Source organism: Ipomoea nil, unplaced genomic scaffold (assembly GCF_001879475.1).
Source record: "Ipomoea nil cultivar Tokyo-kokei standard unplaced genomic scaffold, Asagao_1.1 scaffold2826, whole genome shotgun sequence".
NCBI lineage: Eukaryota > Viridiplantae > Streptophyta > Magnoliopsida > Solanales > Convolvulaceae > Ipomoea > Ipomoea nil.
In genome coordinates, this window is record NW_017619254.1 from 1,835,515 (window position 1) to 1,858,794 (window position 23,280).

The 23,280-nt window shown below is 33.9% G+C and overlaps 4 protein-coding genes across 4 annotated transcripts; 3 read left to right on the forward strand and 1 right to left on the reverse strand.

Annotated features, from left to right (window-relative positions):
• Positions 1-773: 773 nt before the first annotated feature.
• Positions 774-7,568, reverse strand: LOC109158733. The gene is made up of 6 exons (XM_019306632.1): positions 7,563-7,568; positions 3,226-3,633; positions 2,974-3,007; positions 2,097-2,187; positions 1,747-1,790; positions 774-1,625 (listed from the first exon to the last, which is right to left on the reverse strand). The coding sequence occupies exons 1-6, from the start codon at positions 7,566-7,568 to the stop codon at positions 1,579-1,581; spliced, it is 630 nt and encodes a 209-aa protein (XP_019162177.1). The 3' UTR covers positions 774-1,578.
• Positions 7,569-12,258: 4,690 nt separating this feature from the next.
• On the forward strand, positions 12,259-16,247 carry LOC109158734 (LRR receptor-like serine/threonine-protein kinase GSO1). The gene is made up of 3 exons (XM_019306633.1): positions 12,259-13,091; positions 13,166-15,429; positions 15,578-16,247. Exons 1-2 carry the CDS (start codon positions 12,259-12,261, stop codon positions 15,405-15,407), a joined length of 3,075 nt encoding a protein of 1,024 aa, XP_019162178.1. The 3' UTR covers positions 15,408-15,429; positions 15,578-16,247.
• LOC109158735 lies at positions 15,906-17,538 on the forward strand. The gene is made up of 4 exons (XM_019306634.1): positions 15,906-15,965; positions 16,277-16,800; positions 16,965-17,081; positions 17,274-17,538. The coding sequence occupies exons 1-4, from the start codon at positions 15,906-15,908 to the stop codon at positions 17,536-17,538; spliced, it is 966 nt and encodes a 321-aa protein (XP_019162179.1).
• Positions 17,539-21,384: 3,846 nt separating this feature from the next.
• Positions 21,385-22,949, forward strand: LOC109158736. Its single transcript, XM_019306635.1, has 2 exons — positions 21,385-22,501; positions 22,822-22,949. Exons 1-2 carry the CDS (start codon positions 21,385-21,387, stop codon positions 22,857-22,859), a joined length of 1,155 nt encoding a protein of 384 aa, XP_019162180.1. The 3' UTR covers positions 22,860-22,949.
• The last annotated feature ends 331 nt before the right edge of the window (positions 22,950-23,280 follow it).

A 23,280-nucleotide genomic window follows, 5' to 3' on the forward strand; every position in this document is an offset into this window, starting at 1 on the left:
GTTTCTCATATTCTAAGATAATGTATTATCATCATCTTCTTCATTCTTAGTACATACTAATGTTATTGTGTTTGATTGTTCTGCATTTACAATTCTGTGAAGAAACTACATTATTTCACCTATTTTCAAATATGTTTTTCTTAATGAGTTAATACCATCTAGGGTCCTCCGAGTATAGTGGTTTTGCCACGTTTAGTCCTAAACTTTCAAATTACCATCTATGGTCCTTCGACTTTCAAATTGTTACCATCCATAGTCCAAGTTAACCACCTATGGTCCTTCGACTTTTAAAATTTAACCAGTCGCGGTCCTCCTATAAGGACCATGGGTGGTGAAAATTTGATAGTTGAAGGACCTTGTATGGTTAACTTGGACCACGGATGGTAAAAATTTGAAAGTCGAAGGACCATAGGTGGTAATTTGAAAGTTTAGGACTAAACGTGGCAAAATCACTATACTCGGAGGACCCTAGATGGTATTAACTCTTTTCTTAATTTTTTAGAGTGCCTATGATATAAGAGGCAATCTTTAAGGCATCGGAGAAAAGGAGTTTGGGGCAATTCAAGAACCAGGTTCCCTAGCTTCCACCATGCACTGCTCATTAGCGTCTGTTGTAAGAACCAATAGGCATCTGTTGTACGACAGGCGCCTATGAACCAGACGCTAATAGTCTTTACTTTAGCGTCTGTCGTTTATAGGCGTCTGTTCTTTACTTACAACCGACGCCTATAGTAGGCTTATTTAAAAAAAATAATTTTTTTTCCACTGTAATTTTCAGCAATATTATTCAACATAATCAAATTAAATCATCCACAAATAAAATAATATTCACAATATAACGCAACCCACAACATAATCTAAATTACAATACAATCCACAAAATACATATTAATGATCAAAATATTCGGTCAACAAACTTGTTTGAAACTACTCAACTTGCAACCGTTGAAGCTAACTTGTTTGAAGCTGCAATGACCTTTGTCTGTAGAATTAACTCCACCACAAAGACCTTTGTCTGAAGAAATAGTCACAATGACATTCTTCTTCACAACGACACCTAATAGGATACCAGAAAACAGAGGAAAACAGAAGCTAGCCAAACATTTAACAAATATGCACATATCCAAAAGAACGCATAAGCACCCTAATAAGAGCTCAAAAGGTAAAATGAGAATCAGTATAACCCAACAAGATCATCATGCCTTGTCACTGCAGCAGCTTTACAGAAAAGGTAAAAGAATGCAATGGACAATATTTCATCACACACCCATTCTCAGGACCCTACGTTTCCTTGACACAGATTCATCTTCCCTAGGAGTTCTAGACAAATACATCTAAAGGAAAAACAATACTTATTCAATTGATTCTATACCAATGTGACGAGAGAGAGTGCAGATAAAACCAATTTATAAATTCCACCTTAAATAAGGGTTCAAATTGCATAGATACTGAAAATTTAATTTAGACTTACTTGGAGTGTCACCAAGGAAAGCAGTGAACGGCTGCGAGAGACCACGTGAATTTTCAGCCCTAGTTTGAATTGCTCAGAGCTTGGAAGCTGCAACCATCTTCATGGCCTTAAGTAATTTTTTGAATGTTTCTAACACTCTTCATGCGGTTTCTCACTGCACCAATCCATTCACCAATATAAATAGTTCTTCCAGAAAATGCATACAGAAATACTGTCAAACAATTAAGCATACAAGTTGACAAATGAATCAAAAGAAAATTAAAGATCAAAATGACCAACTTGAGTTGAAATATAGCGAACTCCTGATGATCCTATCTCCCTGCACATAGAAAACCAGATAAATCAGCTCTCACCTCAATCTACTAACTTAAACAGCACCAGTTTCATGCACACAACAAGCTCGATCAAATGCACTCAGAAGACCATCACCTTAGACAGATCCATGTCCACAATGTATATATACAGTAATATAATCCAGATCACATGTGTGATTATAATTTATTATCAAGCACAAAAATAGCTCCCAGAACTTTAAAAAATTCCACGTACTGCATCCACCCAAATCAAAACAGCGTTTCAACATAGAAAAACAGCCATTAAACACAATTTATCAAATAAAGTCTACCTGCATGGATTGCTAGAGAATGTGGCAGTTGAAATATTCTTTTGAAGCTCTTTCGTAGTTTTCCAAACTGTGACCTGGAGGCAAACCATATCTGACAAGACAAACAGATCATAGAAAATGATGACTACCAAAAACTTGGAAATGCATATGGCTTCACATTTAGAAATTAACCAAAATAATTAAGGTTTTACAAATAAAAAGAATTTAGACATGCATTAATCCCACATGATGACAAAGTATAACACATAAAACTTTTGTTAAGAAATGATATGTAAATGTCATGAATAATACTTGAAATGTAATCACATGAACTAGATCAGTCAAGCTTGCATATAAGAGTGAATGGTCTCAATTTATAGGTGAAAACTTCTTAGTAATCATGCCTGTCAAATCTATATGAATCAAGCTCCAGATCTGTTAAAAACCAGTATGTGATTCAAATTCTTAGTCGTCGTTATCCACACTTATCTCTTAGAGTTTAAGAAAATTCAAACACAATAGCCTCGGCCATCAAAGTAAGTGTGGTTTCAACATGTCTTGAGTGAGCAATTTACTTTCTGTAATTAGATTATAAGATTAACTAAGCAGAAAAGGATAGGGAATGTAGATACATGCATCTAAAGGAGCTTCTAACCAACAAGGACACAAGGTGTTTCCCTTCCCTTGAAAAAATGCCTCATTAAGGCATTGGCAATAGCAGTAAAAACAAATGAAAAATAATTAACATGGACACTAGTGGTGACTATGTATAGCTCACTAAACAACAGAAAGAAATGCCCAAAGGTAAGAAAACACAGACCTTTCACAGTATCCCACAAACAGATATACCAAGAACATAATGCATGCACTATTAGGAAATCAAGAATTGAGAGTATACCTTTGCTTACCCAAAATTGATCAAAATTGGCTACCTGCAGGTTGTTGATATACACTACACTGAAAAAATCAATTCTGATAGTGGTATACAAATATACCGATATACACTACACTCCAAAAATCAATTCCCTAGAAAAAAAATACACACAGTAATATACTAATATACAATACAGTATATATTATATATACACTGAAACAAAAAAAGGCAACAATTAAAAAAATTATTTAAATTAAAGATAAGAAAATAAATTACCTGCGAGCAGTGCAACGATCGGAATGGTTGCCGGAGATCAGAGTGGCTGCGTCGCAGAGCTGTGTCTCCGTCGCTGGGACTCCTGGGCGAGTGGCTGCGTCGCTGGCTCGCCGTCGAAAAAAACACGCAGAAGCTCGCCACCAGTCGCCGTTGGTCTCGCCGCTGATCCTGACGGCGTTGAAGCCGAAGGTCGCCGTTGACAGTGCTAGAAGCCAAAGCTGAAGCTTGACGCCGTTGTTCTCGCGCTCGTCGCTGACGGTGTGTGGTTGTCGCCCGGAGATGGTTTCGTAGATCTGTGGAATTGAAGGTTGGTTCTTGTAGATCTGTGGAGAAGACAATGGTTGTCGCCGCTAGATGGTCACTGATGTCTCGCAGATCTGTGGATCTCTGGAGCAGAGATTGTGGACTCTATATTTTTTTTTATTTACTTTTTTTTTTTTTTTTTTTTTGTTTTAACAAAACGAATTTATTAAAATTGACTGCCCTTAGCGCCGGTTGACTTCAAGACAGACGCGAACAGACGCAAAAGGGTCAGATTTATTAAAATTACACATTTAACATCTGTTCTATTTTACAATAGATGCTAGTTGTTGTTTAAAATATTACAAAACTGCTACCGCGCGTGTTTTAACATCTATTTACCAATTAATAGATGCTCATAGTCTAATATTTTTGTCCAATTATGTAGTAGTGATGCATGCAATTGTGGTCACCACCTTTGCAAACCACGAGGTCGTGGTTATTAAGTTTGTTCGCAGTGTTTTGGTCATATCTCAGTATAAAAATGTTCAAATTTGAGATATTCCAATAGCATTGGAAATAAAACTTAAGAGAACTACAACAACCAAGTAAACTATAAATCATTATTCAGATGTTAATTGAATCAAAAATAGTTTGAAAATTGAAATTGATGGGCAAAGAACAACTACTCTTCCCACTACAAGCTAAGCCTGGTAGGAAGTTGTGGTCACGTCTAGATTTAGTTTAAATAAAAAGTTATTTATCATTTGAGTTAATACCCAAAATCGTCCTCGACTATAGTGGTTTTTCTCAATTTCGTCCTAAACGACTTTGGTGACCTAATATCGTCCCAGACTTTTGTGTTTCGCTCAATTTCGTCCCATACTTTTGTGTTTTTGCTCAATTTAGTCCCTCATTTGTTATTCTATCCATTTGGTGTTAAATAAATAGACAATTAAGTAATTTTAATATTGGCATCTCTTTACTCATAGACATGTTAACTGCGAAATCCTTTTTTTTTTTACGAATTAGTCCCAGAATTACTCCTAAAACTGCGAATATAAAATTTGATTTGCATGTCCGGGAGTAATTCTGGGTGTAATTCGTACAAGAAAGAGGAATTTCGCACTTCACAAGTTGAAAGTAAAGAGAGATCAATACTGACATTACTGAATTGTCCCTAAATTTAACATCAATTTGACGGAATAACAAATGGAGGATTAAATTGAGCGAAACACAAAAGTCTGGGACGGTATTAGGTCACCAAAGTCGTTTAGGACGAAATTGAGAAAAACCACTATAGTCGATGACGATTTTGGGTATTAACTCTTTATCATTTTATGAAGGGAAAATGGCACTTTTCCCCCCTAACTTATATATTTATAGCACTTTTTCCCCCTCAATTATTTATGTAAGCACATTAGTCCCCTCAATTATTTTAAAAGTGGTGGTTTTTCCCCCTAATATATTAAAATGACATTTCTACCCTTAAAGTAAACATTTTATTTATTTTACTTCTCCAACTAATTATTGCGTATATGTAGCGATTACCACGGTTCGGTTCGAACTGAACCAGACACTATAGCAATCGAATTAAAAGTTTTCGGTTATGATTCAGATCTGGAACCCAATATTTGGATTTCAATTTATTAAATTTAAGAATTAAAAAAAAAAAAATTGGATCATGAACCATGAACCGGCGGTTCCGGATCCGATTCGCGATTTTGAACTGTCTTTATTTTAAAATAGTATAAATTCAACAATAAATGTATTTTATTTTTTCAGTTCGGAACATGAACCGGCCATTCCAGTTCGTGATTTTAATAAACTCTAAATATCGCGTTTTGATTATAAATTGTAATTGGAATATTTTGGTTTGGTTGCTATAGTATCTATTCGGTTTGAACCAAATTATAGTAATAATTTGTTGGAGAATAAAAATAAATGAATTATTTATTTTAAATATTTATTTTAAGGGTAAATATGTCCATTTAACATTTCAGGGGGAAAAAGAGCCACTTAAATAATTCAGGGGGGAAAAGTACTATAAGTATATAACTCAGGGGGAAAAAGTGTCATTTTCCCTTTTATGAATCTTTGAATATACTTTGGAGAGCATTTTTCATCCTCTGACTTCTCCCTACTAAGAATAGGTCTAGATTAGCACTTCTAATCTTCATTTCCTAAATATATCGTTTCGATATTGTAATCTTCAAATTTTTACAAATTAAATTCAAGTACTACCTTCAGTTCATTTAATTCTTGTTATTTCTTTTATGGCTTTCATTATCCTTATGTTTCATAGATTAAACTTGCTCTTCCCTCTAGGTGTTTTGATTAGATTGCTTGCATAAAGGAACCCCTATTATGAATTATATATGTGTTTAGCATTCTCATCATAAACTATAATGTAACCTAACCATAGGTATACTTTAAGTATCCATGGATTATATTGTGTGAATATTATGAGTGAATGTGTCTCACCTAAGTCACATTACTCACATCATTAAACTTGTCTTGAAAAAGGAAGAGATCGAGGATACCTATATTCTATGTATTCAACAAATTATCCAAATTATGAATGAACTACCATAAAATTGGAGTTCGACCAGAACTACTTGGTTAGCTAGCCATTAGACCAATAACTATGAAAGTAGCCTTGGCACAATTGCAGCATCTCTCTTAGCCACAACGTAACTACGTAGGTTATTTATATGATCCTCAATCCTAAAATATCCCATAGTGTCTATACAAGTTTCGAATTAGTATAAATCTCACTTTTAGCTTTGATTATTATTATATTTGTTTACTTGTTGCTTAAACATTCTCATGATATATATCTCTATGCCCATTTATGAGAATTACCTTCCATGTGATTAACATATAGAGTTAATACCCAAAATCGTCCTCGACTATAGTGGTTTTTCTCAATTTCGTCCTAAACGACTTTGGTGACCTAATATCGTCCCAGACTTCTATGTTTTGCTCAATTTAGTCCTCCATTTGTTATTCCGTCAAATTTGTGTTAAATTAAGGGACAATTTAGTAATGTCAATATTGATCTCTCTTTACTTTCAATTTGTGAAGTGCGAAATTCCTCTTTCTTGTACGAATTACACTCAGATTTACTCCCGAACCTGCAAATCAAATTTTATATTCGCAGTTTTAGGAGTAATTCTAGAGTAATTCGTAAAAAAAAAAAAGGATTTCGCAGTTCACATGTCTATGAGTAAAGAGATGCCAATATTAAAATTATTGAATTGTCTATTTATTTAACACCAAATGGATAGAATAACAAATGAGGGGCTAAATTGAGCAAAAACACAAAAATCTGGGACTAAATTGAGCAAAACACAAAAGTCTGGGACGATATTAGGTCACCAAAGTCGTTTAGGATGAAATTGAGAAAAATCACTATAGTTGAGGACGATTTTGGGTATTGACTCTTAACATATATAGCTTGACTATTATATTGAGTTAATACCCAAAATCGTCCTCGACTATAGTGGTTTTTCTCAATTTCGTCCTAAATGACTTTGGTGACCTAATATCGTCCCAAACTTTTGTGTTTCGCTCAATTTAGTCCTCCATTTGTTATTCCGATCCGTTAAATTGGTGTTAAATTAAGGGACAATTTAGTAATGTCAATATTGATCTCTCTTTACTTTCAACTTGTGAAGTGCGAAATTCCTCTTTCTTGTACGAATTACACCCAGAATTACTCCCGGACCTGCAAATCAAATTTTATATTCGCAGTTTTAGGAGTAATTCTGGGAGTAATTCGTAAAAAAAAAAAAAAAGGATTTCGCAGTTCACATGTCTATGAGTAAAGAGATGCCAATATTAAAATTACTGAATTGTCTATTTATTTAACATCAAATGGACAGAATAACAAATGAGGGACTAAATTGAGCAAAAACACAAAAGTCTGGGACTAAATTGAGCGAAACACAAAAGTCTGGGACTAAATTGAGCGAAACACAAAAGTCTGGGACGATATTAGGTCACCAAAGTCGCTTAGGACGAAATTGAGAAAAATCACTATAGTCGAGGATGATTTTGAGTATTAACTCCTATTATATTCATCTATTCACTACCTGCATGTCGCTTAAACTTGAATACAATATTTTGTACGGCATTCCCTCCCCACAAACTCACCTAAAATCTCAATTTAGTTACAAACTATTTTTCTAGTTTAACATGTTTATTATCATTCATCAACTCATGTTTGATGTTAAACTAGTGTTATATTATATCCCATCTTCGTACAAACTTTTGTAATTTTCTAACTTAAATATTTTTAAATTCACATAATCTCAACCAAAGGATGATGACCATACTCATTATTACTTTATTTATATACTTTAAACCAAACATATTGCATCCAATTTTATCTCATTCTTTTGTCCATTAACATAACATTTGTAAAATTGTACTGTTATATTATATATAATAAATTTCAGAGAAATTACTACTATTGTTAGTCCTTAATTAAGCCGGTATCAAGAACTTAAAATGACACTCAAACTTTAATTTGGTGTACAAGTTTCTCAGCATTGAAAACTCTTTCTTTAATTTTACATTGTTAATATTAACAAGAAGGGGATACCCTACATATACACACTACTTGCATTAATTAAGGTTTGAACCTATCACTTCCCACATAAGGGAGCAACCTAGTACCAATGGACCGCAAGGTTCTTACTATTGTTTTCATTGTTGCAACAAGTGATTTTTTGACCCCAAAATTTAAAATAAAAATAAAATAAAATGTTGGTGGAGAATTATTTTCTCCATCCTAATTTCTACAAATTAACTCCAAAGTTGAATGTTGACTGTAAAAAGGATCATATTAGAAAATGATTGTTGGGTGGAGGGAGGCTTAGCTTAGAGGTTGAACTCCAATATACTATTCTTTTAAATATTTAATACTCCGTATTACAGTAAATTTTACTTTTAATCTCCGACTATTGTGGCATCATCATACTTAGCTTTATTCTTTTAATTTTGTTTCATTACATCGTTGACCTCTATCCGCTTAATAAAGATGACTAACATGTAATTTTATCATTCATTCAAGTCACTTACTTCAATATGTAATTTTTCTCCCATTCTTATAATTAAATCCCTTTAATTGAATGATGAAATTTCATATTAATAAATCATTTTATTTGATACATTACGTGTATCGGGTTACTCATACCTAATATACAGTTTTATGGTCAAACGGTTGTGTCTAATCGGAAAGTTTCGAGCATAAGTTTGTATGTTAGAATAAAGCGTTCCAAAAATCTCCCCTCAAGAGCATTAAATGTGCCTTATATAAGCAAAGATGGAGGCACATGCCGGACTTTCGGCATGTTTGCCACGTGCCAAAGTGAATTCCACGGCTATTCTTCTACGGCGAGGTTTCCATACGATCGAAGCTGACAATATAATCCACATGTATATGATGTGACAATGCTTTAATTTCTGCTTGAATTATTGTCACTGTACGGCCTACAGACGCTTATTTCTCTTTTCCCGATCGAAATTGTAAACTTCCCTATCTAATGCGAGTCTGGGGTCAATCAGATCGTATTAATTCCGCTCGGATTTGATCGATAGAAATCTTGCCATCGGTTACCGAATGCAATTCAAGGTAAGTGAGGTATATTGCCCATCATTATTAAATGTGATAAAATTAAAAAAAAAAAAAACATGACTAAATCTGACAATGCACAATAATTGATGAATAAAAAATAGAATTTTCTTTGTAATATAATTTTCTCTTCTTCAAAAAAAAAAAATAGAATTTTCTCTGTAATAATACAGTATTATGCTTTGAATATAACTTTCAGTATTATGCTTTGAATATAACTTTCACATATCCCATTTCTGCATCAGTGGGGAAGTTAGGGGTTGACCCACCAAATTTTTGTCTTGCAATACTGTATTTTTTTTATTTTTTTTTGGTTTATTTACGCATGTTTAAAATTAAATAAGTTTACGATATATTTTTTCAACCAAAAAAAAAAAAAAAAGAAAGCATATTCATGTAAAATTAGTCCATAATGATTTAAGTCAAGTCTTTGCCTGCCACTCATCTGTCATTCATTATCGTGCTCATTTGCCTTCCATAAAATTTCTTAATTTACAAACACTCCCTACTCCTTTATTCCCGACGTCCACTCCAACAAACCAACTCTTATAATATTATTGCTAAAAATACCAAGACAAATTCTCCACTTTAATGATTTTTTTTTTTTTTACTTCTAAATTTTATACAACTAATTTCATTACAGGAATAAGGTCTAAATTGGTCAACGTAACTTGAAAGTACAATTAGGCGACTGAACGAAAAAAAAAATATTATTAGGCCACTGAACATCCCAAATATATACAATTTCACCTGATAGGAGATTAACACTCATTTCTTCATGTTGTCTGCTTACGTGGATGGTGAATTGTCATTTTTTAAAATAATTTGTAATAAATATCCCAATTTGAGCATGATAAAGGGATTTAAGCCCTAAGATTCATCCCAATTGGCAATTATCCTCCTCAAATTAAGGTAGGATGGGGAAGAAAATTACGAATTGGGATCGATTTTAGAGCTTAAATATCTTTATCAATGCTCAAATTGGGATCTTAAGTTGAAAATGACGAAAATACCTTTAAAATTTTAGATTTTGACATATCTTAAATGAATGGGTGACATGCGTGATGAATTTTGACACTAAAACCATAATCGTGGAAAAAAAATGGTACTAAAACAATAGTTATGGATGAAAATTGGTAAGAATTAAACATGTGAACTAAAATTGTCATTTTACTAATACTCGTGTCACGACCAAAATTGATATTTTCTCATTTTTGTTTCATAAATTTCCATAATTTAAATCAAAGTTAAAGTCAAATTAAAGTCTTCGACCTAAATACATCATCAAGTCAAGTCTTTACACTATTTTGTAAGTTTAATTTCTCTTTAGTAAAGTGTTTACACCATTTTGTAAGTTTAATTTATTTTTAATAAAGTCTTTACACCATTTTGTTAGTTTAATTTCTTTCAAAAGAAAAATGGAAGAAATTTTTCTACTATTTAATTTGTAAATGTTAGTCAACATGCATAAATTTGAAAAATTACATATAGCCTGGGTAGTCAATTGGTTATAGAGGTGAAAGTTTGGAAGAATTACCTGGGATCAAATTTCACTAGCGGCAATGTGGGAGTCACCTTTCTAAGTGAGGGGGGCTCCTTGTGTGTGGTGAGCAAAGGTTGCTCTACCGACAATACTCAAAAAATTTTAACAAGGACTTTTAAATTTTATTTTCATTTTCCATTTTTCGTTTTCTTCTAGGATTTTTAATTTGAACGTCTTAATGAAATTTTCTAGTGTATGCATAGAAGAATAAAGTTTGATAATAAATTATATATGATACATTGTATCCAATTTTGCTTTAATGATTAATCTTGCGATTAAATTTAAAAAAAAAAAACAAAAAGAATTATTGAGTCAAGTCTTTGTCCACTATTTATCTATAGTATGTGTTCATCCTCTTTTTCAGAATTTTTCTAATTTCCAAACACTCCACTAGTTTCGGCCACCAACTCTAACCAAACTCTTAAAACATCATTATTAAAAATTAAAAAAAAAAATAATTCAAGATTTGGGGATGTAGACTTATTTAATTTTTAAAATATTAAAAACTATTTTATTAATTAAATTCAAATAAAAATTGTATTAAATTAAACATAGAGAACTAGTAATTAATTTATAAATCCATGGCGGAGCCACATGGAAGTTGCAGGGGGGCTTGGCCCCCCAACCAATTTTTTTATTAGTATTGTAGTCTTTTTTCTTTGGCCCTCCTCACTAAATATTTGTTATTTTGTTCCCCTCCCCTCCCTCCAAGCAAGCTTCTAGGATAATTTAGTGGATTGGTAATTTGCTATCTAGTTAGTTTTTTTTTTTTTTTTTTTTTTTTTTAATTTATAAATGAAATACATTGCAATTGTGTTTATTATAATAATAAATTGTCATTTTGCTATCAAAATCTTTAAATTTCTACTACTTTAATATTTACCTTTTTTAATTTGCAAATGAAATACATTTCAATTGTGTTTATTATAATAATAAATTATCATTTTGCTACCAAAATCTTTAAATTTCTACTACTTTAATCTTTGTCTATTTATTCTTTTTTTTTTTTTTTCAGTTTTAGTTAATTCAATTGATTTGTCAAAAAAATTAACACTGTGAACATCGAAAGTTTGAGTTGAAATGAAAAAGACACAAAGAATTGATCTTTTCTTTAAAAGAAAGAATTCTGAAAATTCAACATCTCAAGTAAATTCATTTACGAGTATTGAGTCATTGAAAGCATTCCAAATTTTAGTAGATTTGTAATATAATAATATATTTTGAAATATGTTAAATAAATATTAATATGTTTTATTATTCTCCTTCAAATTGTGATTGCCCCCTACACTAACAAATCCTGACTGCCCTGCACTCATTTTCGTTAATGAGGTGTCCTTGAATCGAACAAAATGCTGTCGAAATTACAGTATATATATTAGAGTTAGTTTGGTTGTTCAGTTCTCCCTCCCATTGCAAGATTTCATAAAACATCTATTCATCCATCATGCTCTCAAAAACAATATTCTTACAACCTTATTGTGCTGCTATCAGAATGTTGTTTACTACTACTACGCTACTTTCCCCCTTTCTTTACCTTTTCGTTTTTGTTTGCTTGTCTTCTTCTTCTTCTTCTTCTTATGCTTTCACACAAAGAGTTGCAGCCAAAAACATGATAAGGTGTACTGAGAGGGAGAGACTTGCTCTTCTGGATTTCAAACAAGGCCTTGTGGATTACCATGGAGTTCTGTCTTCTTGGGGAAGTGATGATGAATGTTGTAATTGGTTGGGTGTTCACTGCAACAACAACACCGGTCATGTAACCATGCTTGATCTCAATGCCCATAATCTGAATTCATATCTGAGTGTCCTCAAGTTTAGTCCATCTCTACTTGAACTGAAGCATTTGAATTATCTGGACCTTAGTTACAATGATTTTCAAGGGAGTCGTATCCCCGAATTCATTGGTTCTTTTAAGAGATTACGTGTCTTGAGTCTTATGGATGCTGAGTTCAGTGGTACAATTCCTCCACAACTAGGGAACCTTACAAATCTTCGAGTTCTAAATATTTCTGAATATTATTATAATTTGAAAATGGAAAATCTTGAGTGGCTCTCTCATCTTTCCTCTCTAAGATCTATTTATCTAAGAGATGTTGACATTGATTTAATTGAGTCATCAAAATCCAGAGTCACCCTCCCTCCTTTCCTTGAGGAACTACAGTTGCAACACTGCGAACTCCATGGGTCTTTGCCTTTCTCGCTGAATTCTTCTTCTCCATTTCTTTCTGTTGTTGATTTTTCTTACAACTATATCAACACTTCTTCGGTATTCCACTTGTTGCGCAATGCAAGCAAAAAACTCGCTACCATCGACCTCTCAGGAAATTACTTTGATCATGCATTTGGAGACATGGAAATTCTTGAGAACCTTTATCTTGATTCTATTATCACGGAGGATGCTGGAATTTCAAAATCTTTTTGGAATTTAACTCATCTTCGAATGTTATCTTTGCGTCATAATCATCAATTAAATGAGTCAATTGCTGAACTTTTCCAAAAGTTGCTCAAGGATGCAGACAAGTCTCTACAAATCTTAGACTTATTGAGAGTGAATTCACTGGTGAACTCCCTGCAGATCTCAGCACCAGATTTACATCTTTGAGAGAATTGCGCGCAAATAATAACCAGCTAAATGGATCAAACTTCCGACTACCTTCAGGTCTTGAATATTTAGATTTGTCGAACAATCAAATTACAGGACAAATTCCAGATCTATCACATGCTTCGTCCTTAAGAGTGCTTGATCTTTCAGAAAATCAAATTACAGGACAAATTCCTGATCTATCACATGCTTTGTCCTTAAGAGAGTTATATCTCTATGGAAATCAAATTACAGGACAAATTCCTGATCTATCACATACTTTGTCCTTAAGAGAGTTACATCTCTATGGAAATCAAATTACAGGACAAATTCCTGATCTATCACATGCTTTGTCCTTAAGAGTGTTATATGTCTCTGGAAATCAAATTACAGGACAAATTCCTGATCTATCACATGCTTTGTCCTTAAGAGTGATATATGTTTCTGAAAATCAATTACAAGGGGGCTTACCAGAGACTATAGGGAAGCTATCAAAGCTTGAAGAATTGCATGCCTCATCAAACCTGTTAGAAGGAGATGTAACTGAAGCCCACTTCTCAAAACTTGCCAACCTTCAATTCTTGGATTTATCCAATAATGTAGCCTTGTCTTTCAACTTGAGCAATAATTGGATTCCTGCTTTTCAGCTCAGATTTTTATTTTTGGCAAAGTGCAAAGTAGGGCCTCAATTTCCAAAATGGTTACAAACTCAGAGCAAATTATTAGAAATTGATATTTCGTTTGGTGGTATTTCCGATATAATACCCAATTGGTTTTGGAACATGTCCCAGAGTTATTACTCCTTGAATTTGTCATACAACAACATTGGAGGGAGATTGCCGCACTTCTTACCTACTATCGTTGATTTGGGTTCTAATAACTTTTGGGGTCCGATACTCATAAATCTTCAAGCAGCTTCTTTACTTCATCTCTCAAATAATAAGTTTGTTGGGTCAATTTCCTTCTTATGCTCAATTAGCTCGGCTATTTCTTCTATTGATCTTTCATATAATCAACTCTCTGGTGAAATTCCTGATTGTTGGAATAAGAATTTTGTTTTTGAATTGTCTATTCTCAACCTTGCAAATAACTGTTTCTCGGGGAAGGTTCCACACTCTTTAGGCTCCCTATTAAAACTTGAGTCATTGCACTTGAGAAACAACAATCTTACTGGGGAATTGCCTTCCTCACTTCAAAATTGCACATCAATGAGTGTTGTTGATTTTGGAGGAAATAAGTTTACAGGAAGAATTCCATCATGGATTGGGGGATCTTTGAAAAATTTGCTCATTGTTAGCCTTCGACATAACAAGTTCTACGGGAACGTGCCTTCAAGTATTTGTCATCTCAAAAGCATACAAATCTTGGATCTTTCTAAGAACAAATTGACAGGGAAAATTCCACCGTGCTTCAACAATTTTACTTATCTGATGCAAAACAGCAGTTCTGTTGGAAGTACTACGAAGAATCTATGGGTGAACAGTTCATCATTTCTAGTCAGAAATGGTTACTATATAGACAATATTTTGATTCAGTGGAAAAACCATGAGTGGGAATATAGGAAGCAATTGGGACTCCTAAAAGCCATTGATCTTTCGAGTAATCGACTGATTGGAGATATTCCTGAGGAATTTTCTACTCTCAAGGGATTAATTTTGTTAAACCTTTCAAATAACCATTTGACTGGAAAAATTTTTGTGACAATTTATCAGATGGAAAATTTAGAGGTCCTTGATCTATCTCAGAATCAACTCTCAGGTGAAATTCCAGTTGGCCTAGCTCGTTTGAATTATCTTGATGTTCTTGATTTGTCGAACAACTTCTTGTCGGGCAAAATCCCAACGGGCACTCAATTGCAAAGCTTCAAAGTTTCTTCCTATGCGGGAAATATTGGACTATGTGGGGACCCACTTCCCAAATGTTCGGCAAATGTTCCTCCCCAACATAATAAAATCGATGACTACCAAGAAAGTGATACTTTTCTAGACAGGGGTTTTTACATATCAATGGTGTTGGGGTTCTCTCTTAGCTTTTGGGGAATTATGGTCACTTTGGTGCTCAAACACTCATGGAGAATTGCTTACTATGAGTTCTTGAATGATGTCAAAGATTGGCTCTATGTGAAAGTGAAAATATATTTGGGCAGGCTACAACAAAAGCTTAAGCGCACAAGATGATTCAATGAATGAGTGACAAGAGGTATAATTACTCTGCTAGTGTATTGTTTTATTTTGGTGAAGAGTGTCTTTTAAACTAGCTATGAAATTGTTAGTCGTCCTTTCATTTTGTATCGTGCTTATTGGATTGATGATCAAGTTTTTGACTGAATTTGACATACTTGAAACAGATTGATTATGTGCAAATTGGGATTGAATAATAAGTGCAGCATTACAGACCATTTGGATGAAGCACTCTGTTAGAAGCTATGTACCTTTCCTCCATTTGTTTTATAGAAAAAAGTTTGTATCAGTTTTTTCAATAATTCCTATATATGTATGTTACTAAAATCTCATATGTTTCTCAAATTCTAAGATAATGTATTATCATCATCTTCTTCATTATATTCTAATTATCAATGTTATTGTGTTTGCTTGTTCTGCATTTACAATCCTGTGAAGAAACTACATTATTTCACCTTTTTTTGAATATATTTTACTTAATTTCTTGGAGTGTCTATGTTTGAAGGGACAACCATCAAGACATCGGGAAAAAGTGGAGTTTGGGGCAAGAACCAAGTACCACAACATCCACCATTATATTATGGGTGTGATTGTCTCCTCTGCAAATCACATGGTTGTGGCTGTTAAGCGTGGTCCTAGTGTTATAGTCATATCTCAACATAAAAATGTGTAAATGGAGTTATTCCAGTAACATTTTGGTCTAGATAAAAAAAAAAAGTTTAGAAATTGAAATTGATGTGCACACAACAATAATTACTATTCCCATTACAAGCTTGGTGGGAGGGTCACGGCTAGAATTATTTTAAATAAAAAGTTATTTGTCATTTTATGAACTTTGGAGAGCTTTTTCATCCTTTGATAAATAGTTAAGGGGTGACAGGCCTATATGTCTCTGTACCCTCATCAGTAAAGTTTTCACATGTGTGGTGGCATCTCGTTTGAGCCAGATACTCTCGAAGTTAATTTCTAGAGAACAAGCAGGGTTTGTGGAAGGCCGGAGTATTCAAGACAACGTTCTCCTTGCGTTCGAGCTTCTACAGCAGATTCATAAAGAGTGTCGTGGCTCAAATCTTATAGTCAAACTTGATATGATGAAGGCCTTTGACAGGGTATCCTGGCCTTTTCTTAGAGCAGTGCTGAGCAAGCTTGGTTTCCCGGCTACGTTTGTCAATATTATCATGAACAATTCGGGGGCGACGAGGCTGTCAGTTTTAGTAAATGGTGTCAGTTGTGGTTTCTTCCAGCCAACTAGGGGTGTCAAGCAAGGCGATCCGTTGTCTTCACCGGGCAGACGACTGACTCTCATCAGACATGTCTCAACTATGATTCCTTTATTTACTGCAGCTTCAATCCTCTTGCCAAGACAGACCGAGAAGGCCCTCGAGTCCAAGTTTGCTAATTATTTATGGAGAGCGGAAAATGGCAAACCAAAGCGTCATTGGGCATCGTGGGAAAAAAAATTGTTTCCCCACAAATGAAGGCGGTCTGGGGATCTGGTCTCTAGCCTCAATTCAACAAACCTTTTCTGCAAAGCTTTATTTTAACATGTTGCAGGGAGGTTCTTTGTGGAGTGAGTTTATGCACACCAGCTACCAAGTGGGCAATGTTCGTGTGGCTACCTCGATCAAGTGGAGAAGAATGTAGCAGTTCAATGACTTTGTTGAAGATAACGTAGTGGTAAGCTCGGATGCGATGGTTTGGTCGCTATCTCCCTACGGCGACTTCACCTTCTCATCGGCCTAAGATGCGCTCAGGCCCAAGGCAGGTCGCAGCCTGTCTTCCTCATGCACTTGGGGTGATGGAATGCCTTCGAAAGTTTCTCTGGTGCTCGTATAAGGCTGGACTGGATCATTGCCTATACAGATGCGAAATGGTGCAACAGGTTTGGCATTATTTTGGTGGCGTTTTGGGCTTGACGTCTGCCAACACTAGCTCGATCAGGGCGGAGTGCCATGCGTGGTGGTTGTTGGCGGCTCCAGGTTCGGCGAAGGACTGGTTTGCAAAGCTGGTTCCGTGCTTAATTCTGTGGTTTCTCTGGTGCTCGTATAATCATGGCCTTTTTGAGGATACGCCTTTTTCAGCTTTTGGCACTATCAACAAAATCAAGCGTGAGCTGCTACTGATATAGTGATATCTCTCTCTAGACCTTGCGACGATTTTCTTCAGTCCGACAGGTTTGGTGGCGCGAATTAATACTCCGCCGCGGAAGGTGACAATCTGGATCAGATGGCTCACGCCGCCGGTGGGGAGACTAAAGCTTAACACGTACGGATGCGGCTTTCTCAACGGATGGGGCTGCGGGGAGCGCTTGTCTGCGTGATTCCCGCGGGCATTTCATACCTTTAATTTCTTTCCTCCCATTGATTTGTAGAAAAAAGTTTGTATCGAATTTTTCAATAATTTCTATTTATATATGTTACTAGAATCCCATATGTTTCTCATATTTTAAGATAATGTATTATCATCATCTTCTTATTCTAATTAGTAACTAGTAGTTGCCCCGTGCGATGCATGGCCATGATATTATGGTGTAATATATAAGAAATTGTTATATCGAAGATATAAGACCAATAAGGTTTTAGATGTAATAAATAGACAAAATATAATTTATTAGTGTTCCATAAACAAAACAATTACACATTATTAAAGATTTCTTTGTAAACTACATTTTGAGTCTTGTTTAAAAGACGTCTAGATTCCCCACAAATTAAGACCTTAAGACTGTCAAGATTACTCACCCTAGAAACTGTTACATATAATTGGTCATGGTTAAAAACTGTTTTTTCAGTAACAAACTAACTTGTGAAAGGGTTTGACATTGACTTTTGTTGATTGTCATTGCTTATGACAACATAAGTGAAAACTACTTTCTTTGAAATTTAAATAGAAATCTTGGGTCTGAAGGAGTAAAAAATAGCCTTGATATCAACACATTTGTACCTGCGTTGTTGCCACATTGGATTTGTGCCTCAATAACATGATTTCTCAACTGTGTTACTATCAACCTTGTATCATTGCACAGTCCCAAGGAGTGATCTATATTTCTCAGTAGCATAACTGGAGTTCCAACTTTCAAAGTTAAACAGTGGTTGGGGACTCCTAAGCATCTCAAACTGTTTAAATTTTTTAAAAAAAAAAATCAGAACAAACCAATATTTAAAATATTAAAATCATGTTATGTTATTAAAAATATTAATGTTATTAAATTTCATATATAAAAAAAAAACAAATATGAGATTTATTCTTTTATAAATTGTTGTTATAAATTTCATATCATGTTTGTTTGATTGATCTGAAATTTTCAAGATACAAATCTCTAAGTGGTCGGAGCTTCTACAATCCAAGTGCTGACTGGGATATCTACGAAAAGCTAAGTGTGGATTCTTCCATTTTGATTTGGGTTTTTACGATTTCCTACCGTTGCTGAATTTAATTTCTAAGATTTCTACGAAAAGCTAATGTATTTCTTATATATTGTATGTGTAGTGAAGACCGATCCAGTGCATGTAAGATCTGAGTACAGATCTGGTTTTTTCGTGTGCAAATGTGTAGTGAAAATCGATCCAAACCCGACCCATTAGAGATGTGCGCAAATGTGAGATCTGTTGTGTCTTTTACATTCCACCACAGACCCCTCTTGCCATCTCGATCAGCTAGCATTCTCTCATCTCTTCTGACCTTCTCTCTAACACTGTCAAATTGTCCGATCTAGACTGGTACCAAGAAAAGTCTTTTAGTATTCCAGCTTTGCAATTAATTTGTCTTTCTTATATATGAATTTTACTTTAATATATTTAGCCAATGCTAACCATTTATTTGCAAGAAATGGCATATGATGAAATCTTATTCTGATGCCCATGTCTCACATTATGGCTGAGCTATAGTTAATGTAGTTCTGTATCCAATATTTAGCAATTATTTGCAGAAAATGGCATGTGATGAATTCTGATTCTGATGCCCCTGTCTAGCTTTAATTTAGTTATGTAGTTCACTGTTGACTTGTATCAATTTAAATTTGTTTGGTGGTAGCTACAATCTTTGTTTGTAAGTCATCAAATTTTTGTTGTTATTAAAATGTTTTTGGTTATTTGTATTACTATTTATTCAATAGATGCCATAGCTAAATGTACTGCTCAAACTGGTTTCATTCCAAGGACATTGCGAGATAGTTTTCACTTCAATTTGTTGTGTGATTTGAATACTCTCTTCAAGTAGTTAATATGATTGTCTTTATTAATTATATTTATATATTTTTTTAATTTTTTATGGTATTAATAAAATACTTGGTAAATAAATATATAGCATTATTTTGTATTATAACTTTGATATTTAATTTAAAAAATAGTGCACAAAAAAGATAATAGACAATGTAGCGAATATAATTAATTGATGAATTTAAATGTAAAGAATTTTTATATAGGAGAAAAATAAAGACAATATAACTAATACAATTATTTTTCTTATTTAATTTATTGATTACGAATAATTTTTTTTTTTTTTGAATAAAGACATTGTAGACACATAATTCTAAATTAAAGCAATGCATATGTATTATTTTTTGTTTTAGCTACTAAATTATTATTTAATTTAATAAGAGTAAAATAGAGTACTAATTATGTCAATTTTAATTAGGATGGGGTTCGAACCTAAAACCTTTCTTATTGAAATCAATGAGTAAGTTAACGGTGAACTAATAGAAACTAACGGAAAAGATAATATTTAACGAAAAAGTTAACGGATAATCATATTCATTAAGGATAAATTAGAAAAACTTAAGGAAAAATTAAAATCTGATTAATCTGAGCCATTCATTTGATTAAAAAATTTGACCGCCATTTTTTCTACCCATTATATGCCTAACTCTCTCGGACTCTTATTAGTATAGTATAGTATAGTATAGTATATATATATATATATATATATATATATATATATATATATATAAAATAACATTTCTACTTTAGAAAGCTATAGAACATCTCTGCTTCTCGTTCTTAGCTTCCCCTTTTTCATTTCTCATCTCTGATTTATCTCTCTTCGATTTGTGCTTCTCGTTCTTCATTTCTCCCAAATCTCTCATTGATTTGTCTCTCTCGTTTTGCATCTGTGGTTTTCCTCATTGATCGGTCGTCTATCCGTCATTGATTTTTCTATTACTCTGCGTCTTATTCAATCTTAGTATGGAAACCCTACTAAGCATCGAAACGGAAGGATCTAAAGCTAACACTTAGATATGTATTCCTTTTTTTTTTTTTTGTGTTTAATTTTTACAATTAATCTAATTCGCTTTTGAGAAATAACTGAATACAAATTGTATTGCATAATAATTAATTTTCAAATTTAACACTAAACAAATTACAATAGGGGATCATCTATATTATAATAGGGGATAAAAAATTCTCAATAAGCAAATTAATAGCGTATGAAAATATATGTTATAAAAATATAATTATATCAGAATTAGACAGCATAATTTTTATTTTTCAACATTAAAACATCTCGTACCATGGAGTATAAGACTTGTTGGAGTGTAAGATTTTAAATCTTGTCTGAAAATTGTATGGCTTTGACGATTGATTTCAGAAGAGATATGAAGATCCTAAGATGAAATATTTGCTGTAGATTGTAAGTGAAGAAAAATAATATCTATATTTATATTACATATATCTTCTAGAATATTTTATATATGTATTCATAATTATTTCCATATTCTTAGGATCATAGTTTAGGTAAATTCCTAGATGATTGGTTCTCTTACCTTTCTCACTTTTCCTACCGTTAGCTTAGTTGTATATATATACACACATTGTATTCTTCTTTAAATACACAACTTATATGCAATATATATTTTCCATCTTTCTCTGCAACAATGCTTGCAGTTTATTCTCAATTCCTTACATGGTATCAGTAGAATTTTTTTTCCCTAATAATTTGTTTTTCTGCTGCTCTCTTTTGGCCTCATCACTTCACGCCAATGACCACTCCTTCAGATTCTTCAAACCAACACACAAATCCCATCACCACCATTAATACCCATGAAGACTCAACCTCTGCTAAGCAATCACAACACCATGTTGTTCCTTTTGATGCGGAGAATCCCTATTATCTACATTCTTCTGATGGTACAGGCGCCACTCTCGTTGGAAACATTCTTACCGGCATTGAAAACTACAATCCATGGGCTCGGGCAATCACGATGGCATTGAAAGGCCGCAATAAATTCTGTTTTGTTGATGGCTCCCTTCCCATGCCAGACTCTACCCATCCCGATCATGCTCGTTGGCACCGCGTAAACAATATGGTGATGTCTTGGCTCCTTAATTCTATACATCCATCCCTTTCACACACAGTTTTATATGCCCCAGATGCTGCCTCAGTTTGGACAGATTTAAAAGATCGTTTCTTTACATCAAATGGACCTCGTATCTATGATATTGAGAAACGCATTGCAACTTGTTACCAAAAAGATGCGTCCATTGCAGATTACCACAATCAGTTGAGTGCCCTGTGGAATGAATTAAATCTGTTAGATCCTCCTCCTAAATGTTCATGCTCTGCTCGACATGACTACATTGCACAAATTGAACGCCGCCGGTTGATGCAGTTTCTCATGGGACTTCGAGAAACTTTTGCTCAACCACGGAGTCAATTGCTGCTCAACAACACTCTTCCCACTGTGAAAAATGCATACAACTTACTGCTACAGGATGAATCCCAACGTATACAAAGTGGTAATGGTGGACATTCTACAGAACATTCTGCTCTTCAAGCTACAAACACACAACATCCACAATTTGTTGCTGCTGCCAACCTATCATCTGCGAGCAATATCCATACATCTGCTTCCACTTCTCGTTCTAACAACAATCGATCTCGGACAAAGTGTGCACACTGTGGGATCCCTGGCCATACACAACAATCTTGTTACAAGCTGCATGGATATCCCCCTGGACACAAATTTTACAAAAAAGGTAATACAAATAGCCAACCTATGGGGACACCATCAACTTCGTCAGAGATCTCTTCCGATTCCATTCAGCAATTACTTCGACTTTTACGAGAGGTAAAAGAGCCTAAAGCAAACCTTGTTGGTAAGTCTATTGCTCTAACTTCTATTTTTAATTTTTCCAATGAATGGGTCATTGGCACAGGTGCTACTGATCATGTCTGTTTTAACCCATCTATTTTAAATAATTTATCTATGCCTAATAATATGGTGACTAATATATCTGTTCCAAATGGTGTTACTGTTCCGGTCCATGGTGTTGGTAATGCTCGCCTATCTTCGACTGTTGTTTTACTTGATGTTTTATATGTCCCGACTTTTAAATTTAACTTATTATCTGTACAAAAATTGGCTAAAGATTCCAATTGTACCGTTATTTTTTTCCCTAATTATTGTGTGTTTCAGGACCTTTCAACGAAGACGGAGATTGGTCGGGGCCATGAACGCAATGGTTTATACTTTTTTAGTTCTCCACCACACCCCGCTGCATTACTCACCATTACACCTAATACATGGCATGCTAGATTTGGTCATCCGTCACATTCTGTTTTTAAACACTTAATTTCTATTTTGGATTGTTCTGATTTTCAAGATCCTTGTGATGTTTGTCACATTTCCAAACAGACACGTTTATCTTTTCCTATTAGTCATACTTCTACTTCTGCTTGCTTTGATTTGATTCATGTTGATATTTGGGGTAAATATTCTACTCCAACTCGTACTGGACATCATTATTTCTTAACTATCGTTGATGATTTTTCTAGGGCAACATGGACATTTTTAATGAAATATAAATCTGATGCTTTCTTATTACTTGTTCGTTTTTTATCATATGTAAAAAACCATTTCAACACATGTGTTAAA

Coding starts and splice junctions, on each gene's coding strand:
- LOC109158736 (XM_019306635.1), top strand. CDS start 21,385: ATGACCACTCCTTCAGATTCTTCAAACCAACACACAAATCCCATCACC. Junction 22,502..22,821: donor GCCTAAAGCAAACCTTGTTG/GTAAGTCTATTG, acceptor TGTGTGTTTCAG/GACCTTTCAACGAAGACGGA.
- LOC109158734 (XM_019306633.1), top strand. CDS start 12,259: ATGATAAGGTGTACTGAGAGGGAGAGACTTGCTCTTCTGGATTTCAAA. Junction 13,092..13,165: donor AATTTAACTCATCTTCGAAT/GTTATCTTTGCG, acceptor TCAAGGATGCAG/ACAAGTCTCTACAAATCTTA.
- LOC109158735 (XM_019306634.1), top strand. CDS start 15,906: ATGTTTGAAGGGACAACCATCAAGACATCGGGAAAAAGTGGAGTTTGG. Junction 15,966..16,276: donor GAGTTTGGGGCAAGAACCAA/GTACCACAACAT, acceptor TTTGATAAATAG/TTAAGGGGTGACAGGCCTAT. Junction 16,801..16,964: donor GAGAAGGCCCTCGAGTCCAA/GTTTGCTAATTA, acceptor AACATGTTGCAG/GGAGGTTCTTTGTGGAGTGA.
- LOC109158733 (XM_019306632.1), bottom strand. Junction 2,188..2,973: donor TCAATTTTGGGTAAGCAAAG/GTATACTCTCAA, acceptor TTGTCTTGTCAG/ATATGGTTTGCCTCCAGGTC. Junction 1,626..1,746: donor CTATATTTCAACTCAAGTTG/GTCATTTTGATC, acceptor GGATTGGTGCAG/TGAGAAACCGCATGAAGAGT.